Source organism: Hesperophylax consimilis, chromosome 24 (assembly GCF_061612785.1).
Source record: "Hesperophylax consimilis isolate HC1 chromosome 24, BYU_Hcon_1.0, whole genome shotgun sequence".
Taxonomy (NCBI): Eukaryota; Metazoa; Arthropoda; class Insecta; order Trichoptera; family Limnephilidae; genus Hesperophylax; species Hesperophylax consimilis.
Window position 1 is genome coordinate 11,113,797 of NC_142859.1, and position 5,860 is coordinate 11,119,656.

General features: G+C 35.9%; 1 protein-coding gene across 1 annotated transcript; it reads right to left on the minus strand.

Moving 5' to 3' along the window:
* Nucleotides 1-1,176: 1,176 nt before the first annotated feature.
* On the minus strand, nucleotides 1,177-5,327 carry LOC149411906 (chymotrypsin-2-like). Its single transcript, XM_089646269.1, has 5 exons — nucleotides 5,279-5,327; nucleotides 4,359-4,542; nucleotides 2,779-3,025; nucleotides 1,626-1,759; nucleotides 1,177-1,327 (listed from the first exon to the last, which is right to left on the minus strand). Exons 1-5 carry the CDS (start codon nucleotides 5,325-5,327, stop codon nucleotides 1,177-1,179), a joined length of 765 nt encoding a protein of 254 aa, XP_089502395.1.
* Nucleotides 5,328-5,860: the final 533 nt, after the last annotated feature.

Sequence of the window (5,860 nt, forward strand, 5' to 3'; positions counted from 1 at the left end):
ACTAAGAAGAAACTTCTTCTTCAAATTTAGTATACATATAAATACAAATAAAAAAAAAATATTTGTCTTTATTCCAGAAACTAATAAATGATGTTTATATATAAATATTTTATAGCTACTGGTAGTACATTTTACTTACAATATTTTTTTTCCTACTTCTCTTATTCTGCATAAAATACATAATGCAATATCTACAATAATATAATGTACACTCCTTTTCCAACCACAAGCTAATGCTTCCCTGGAAGAGTAGTAATAAATATTTCTTACATACATATTTCTTACTTACTTAAATATTTCTGTTTTTTATAAGTCAACATTTAAAACTTTTGTCATCTCTGCATCATGCAGTCAAGCATCAGGGCCATTGATGTGTCTAATTTAGTCTATGATCAGAGCATATATGACGACCACCTGGATGATAGTCTTCCGATTCTGGAAGACTATCGCCCAGGTTGTGCTGACTCGTTCCGGCTACGAACCCATACCCCCTTCCCTCTGCGATCATCTTCGAGGCGCTGCATCGCCAAGGGAGGAAGGCGCTACACCAACCATGCGTGGTTATACTGTACTCGGTGTGTGTTCAACAGTACACCATAGTACAATTACTTATCAGGGGAAAATGGACAAGTTGAAAAATTCAGATACATTATGCAAGGAGAAATAAGTGATACTGAGCAAGTAGAAATAAAATCAGGAAGGAAATATTAACGATTCACAAATAAGAAAAGCAAACTGAAACTTAGATAAAATCCAATACTAGCTACTATTTATGAAACTACCCCTTATCCAAAACCAGCAATAATACACACTGTTCAATGATTTACTATGTGATTCCCTCGTCCATGGCAAGATATCAACTAATTTATTTACGTGACTATACAATGTTTTAATGTACGAGTAGCTAATTATATTTGGTAGTTTTCAAACTTATTATTTTTATTTCAAGCAAATATTGTATTATTACGTATTGTTTCAACGAATTTTCTAAGCAAATATGATTCGAACTTTAACTTTGAAATCACTTCGTACATTTTTATCTGTAGTTATTCCTCTATCGGTTATTTTTTACGTTTGTAGGTTGGTTAGTTAAAATTATCTTAAAACACGGTTTGAAAATTCATCCATTTATTATATCTATTCTATTGACGCACACAATTTGATAGTGTCCTTAAACTATTTAGTTTTGGGAGTTATTAGTAATCCAGGGAACAAAAGAGCTAATTCTGGTGAAGACATCTGGATAACCACGGGCACAGGGTACAACGTAGGAAGCAAGTCCAACCAGGTGACCTCCTGGGATGACCAATGGGCTACCGGAGTCACCCTGCAGATGTAAGAAATGAAAATACCATTAATATTTTTTTAACAATTAAAATATGGCGAAATGCACATTCTGTACAAGAATATAATCGGGCAGAAATAGAAGATTCCAAACAAATACAGGTAACAAGAAATCAGGGAGAAATATGAGATGTTTCAGCTGGTATCGGAGAGAAATATGAGTTGTTTCATCTAGTATCGAAGAGAAATAAAGGCATTATAATGGTACCCTTGAAAATAGGTAATACTGGTGAATAAATCGATAAAACTATAATGGTAACAGAAAAATATTTACAAAGCACATTCCTCGTCCAGGGCGAGTTGAGGTGCAGATTTGGGAATCGATTGTGTGTGGGAACTTTGCTTTGCAGTCGGCCACTGAAATGGTCTTCAGGTAGATGATCTGGAGGTCATTGGGTATGGCGTTACCGGGATGCTAAAATAATAAATTAAACACGTAATATAAAGTTGTGAACTATTTCAGATTGAAAACCTTACTACTTTGTTTACATTACTTTAAAAATGGATGGGTTTTAAATATAAATGTTTCTTTACTAAGTTATTAAAGTACTCCGTGTTGGTTGCATGGAATACAATCCTCAAAGAATGTCGGTGGATAGTCAGGTGTCAAATGTGTTCCCAATATTTGCACTTATTTGCCTTTTCCAACTGTCCACATACCGCGTAGCTGGTATTTTAGCAGTGTGATGCAAGACGACATAAGTGGAAATATGATGAACAACCTCGAATTTTTCGATGATATTGTTCTGATTAAATACTACAATGAAAATCTAAAGTCATTGATGATCTTTGGTAAAAGTCCGGTATTTAAGATTAATAATGAATCTCAAGAAAACCAAAAACACTCGTCACCAAGCACAGAAGCGTTAGGGGATCTTTTTTAGAAAATTATCTGCGTGATTCCATTTAGGGGTGGCGAACCCAAATGGCCCCCGATTGCGAAAAAGTTCCCGATCCCAGCCATATAGGCATGTAAACACTGCCAACCCTACCTTGTTCAAGTGAAGTAAATTAATATTTATGAAATTATTGGAAGAGATCAATCCACATTTTCAGAAATAAGTGTTAAAGGCAGAAACTAAGCATGTAAAATGAAGTAGGGTTAGTTAAGAACATACGCGTGCAATGTGCAGTCAAGGGACTATTCGTTTGTGTTAGTGCCAAAAAAGGCAGTGCCTTTTTGGTACAAATAATAATATACTCCGGCATTTTTTAGTGTCTTTGTTAATTAGTATTGTTACGTAACAGATAACTAACAATATAATGCTAACATTATATTACTTTGTTACTTTCATACGTCTATTTACTTAGGGTAAAAAATATGGACATTTCACGTATCCATTAAATGTGAAGTACCTGTCAGACTTTATCCATGTACTTAGGTTTTTTCAGGTACGCCCTGTACATATATTTAAATAAAAGTAATATACCCACTTCAGTTCGTCCCCATCCAGTCAGTTTGACAGTTATACCAGCACCGGTGAACTCTTTGGACAGAGAAATCGCGGAGACCTTTGAAGTGAAGACGATTTTACTGCTGGTGATGATCAGGGCTATGTCATTGGTGTGGTGTGTTCGTTCGTAATCCGGATGGGAGATCAGTCGGCTTACGTCGTACTTAGTAGTCCCGGAGTTGAGCTGGTTGGACCCTATCATGACGATCACGCCCTTGGGTTGAAGGCTGAAAAAGTATTCAATGAAATTATTGTTTCTACTCCAATAAATATAATGCAGTAGTAGGAAGTTAAAAAATTTCCATTGGATCAGAAATTTCGTATAAGATTCAGTGCCTATATATTGACATTTTTACAAGATTTGCTAATGTTTCCATCAGTTAATCATAAACGTTTTTTATAATTATGATGAAATGGGTCTTTGGTGATAACAGTTATACAGATTTTTATAATGCTAATGCCTTTAGAAGACTGGAATTATCTATTGTTTTGTAAAACATGAATACATAATGAAGAAATGCCAATTTATCGATGATTGCAATTTTCTGTCATGATGGGAAGAATGTCAAGATTTCTAAAAGCCACGTTGTGGAAACAATTACTTCTCGTAAAGAGATGAATTGTATTTACGTCAATGAAATAAGTCTGTGATTGTCGCATATAACGTTCCTCAAATAGGAATGCGAAAGGTCTATGCGGAATATCGTAAAGCTGTCCTCATGATGACGTTTGAGGACAGAGCTTAGACTGGCTCAGCTACCTTTGGGTTCCCTTCTGACGCTGGGGAGCATACGATACCTAAAGCTATTATTGTTCGACTTCATAGACATATGAATATTAGTAGACCTGCCCTAAGTGATTAAAAGCGTATTATCCCCACTCCCCATACCGGTTCCATTGGAGCCGGCTGTGCTCGCGTATGGCCTCAAGTGAAATTTGAAAACGTGACGTCATCATTCTTGTGCGAACTATGGTCGAGGCATCATCGGTTCATTTTACGAAATAAAACGGCAAAATGTTGACTTGTACTATGAAAACTTGTAAAAATAGATGTGAAAAAGAGAATAAACCCAATTGTCGTATTACATTCCATATATAAGCTTTATTTTACTTTATTTTAAGCATATTCACATCGTATAACATGAATCAGTTGTTACTATCACATCGAGAAACGTCTGGACGCGAAACACAAAGCTGGTTGGTTGCTGGGAAGTAAATTATGAACATTTATAAAAGTGTCTTAACTAAATACTTAAACGAAATATTCGACTCTGAAAATACAACCGAATTTTTTTGCCGAATTCGGACTTCGCAAATTTGTTCATAACGTAGCGAGTAATTTGCGCTCCCATGTAAAAATGTCTATTCATTCAAGTGCAGATTTTACTTTTAAGAAGTAAATGGTGATATTATAATGCGAGATGCCTATTTACTGTCAGATTGATTTATTGACGAATCACAGTCAGCTTCACTCCCTTCGTTCTTCAACAGTTGATTTTACCCCTCGCCATTATCTTCTCGTCTATTAATTCCTATGTCTGTGTTCGACTTACATCTTACCCGTCAACGCAGTGAGCCGCTGTGATAACGGTCCGGGCGTTCAGGATAGCTCCTCCGCATCTATGATTGTTGTCCACAGTCCGGAAGGATACCAGGTAGTGGGCATCATTGGGTCCTGCAACCGTCCCTCCAATGATACGCGTTTGTATGGGTCCACTTTGCGTTGCATTCTCCGATAGATCAGCTTTAAAATAACGTAATTAATAGTAACATGAGGCTTTGATAGACGGATTGAACATTTATCAGATCGGACATCATACCGCTAACACTGGCTAGACGTGTATGTAGCACTAGGCGTAAACTATAATTTTCCGTAGGGCTGGGCATTACGGGACGGTGCTGCGCTGTTGACCAGTCGGCTGACCCAATTGTAACCAGTGACAATGTGTAAAATGTAAGGAATATACATACAGACATGGGATATCCCTAGTGAATATATGATAGATTTAACAAAAACTTAAAATTTTTTGTGGAAAAAAAGTTATCCTGAGTTAAACGGTATTTATATTTTTATCCCAAATAAGCATAGGAATCGCATGGAAAAGTTTTTCGGGTACATTCTATTACAACCCGTAGGTATATGCACTACTTATGGGACATTGGAATAGGGGTAGTCGTAGCGTGAACCCCTAATAGTCCAGCAACCATATACATCAGACCTTGCGTCAGATCTGGTTGTTCTGATGCTGTTTAGGATGTTGTCCCAAACAATAATTTTCGACCACAGAACAACAAAAATATTGGTAAAAATTTCAACAAAAAATCAGAACTAACGAATCTGACGCAAGGTCCCCGCTTTCAGGCGACAAGGTACTGTAGAAATTGCTTTCATAATACATTGTAATTTTGAAGTGAATCTTTTTCTATTTAAACACCTATTATAGAATATATAAAAGTCCATGAAATAAGAAAGAACATACCAAGTGCTGCCACCAACAAGGCCAAAAAGAAGAACACACCTTGGAACATTTTCCCCTAGTGTACTGTCAACTGTTTCTGCGTCATGTTGGACTTTCTATTTATAATAAATATCATATTAGTCGTCGAATATAATTATTTTGTAAAAGCACTTCTCTCATTATATTGATGATCCATGGAAATTGATAATGGTCCGTGTTGAATTGTAGATCAGATGTCGCTGCAACTTTATTATTATACTACCTATTGTGTATTTCAGCGCAACAGATTAATAGGTTCAATGTTTCTGGGGACATTCATCGACTATTATTCAGCTCAGAAGATTCACCGCGGAAAATTCATAGCACACAATAGATAAAATAAAATGTGAACGAATAATACCGACCGTTTGTATTACATATGGATGATTACTTGTAAGGAGAGAGGGCTTATAAATTGTACAACTTATGCTAATTGATGAAATTTCTCTCACTCCGAAAAATTTACATAGTATTTTGTTAAAGCCAAAAAGATAACCAATAGTTTCAAATATCATCTCATAAACATCATGATATGAAGTTAGTGTTCACCTTGGTTACCCTAAA

What these genes read in the sequence shown, in the direction of transcription:
- LOC149411906 (XM_089646269.1), bottom strand. Translation starts at nt 5,327, where the DNA reads ATGTTCCAAGGTGTGTTCTTCTTTTTGGCCTTGTTGGTGGCAGCACTT. An exon ending in GCGGCTCACTGCGTTGACGG is followed by an intron (nt 3,026 to 4,358) that starts GTAAGATGTAAG and finishes ATACTTTTTCAG; the next exon opens with CCTTCAACCCAAGGGCGTGA. An exon ending in ACTCGCCCTGGACGAGGAAT is followed by an intron (nt 1,328 to 1,625) that starts GTGCTTTGTAAA and finishes TTACATCTGCAG; the next exon opens with GGTGACTCCGGTAGCCCATT.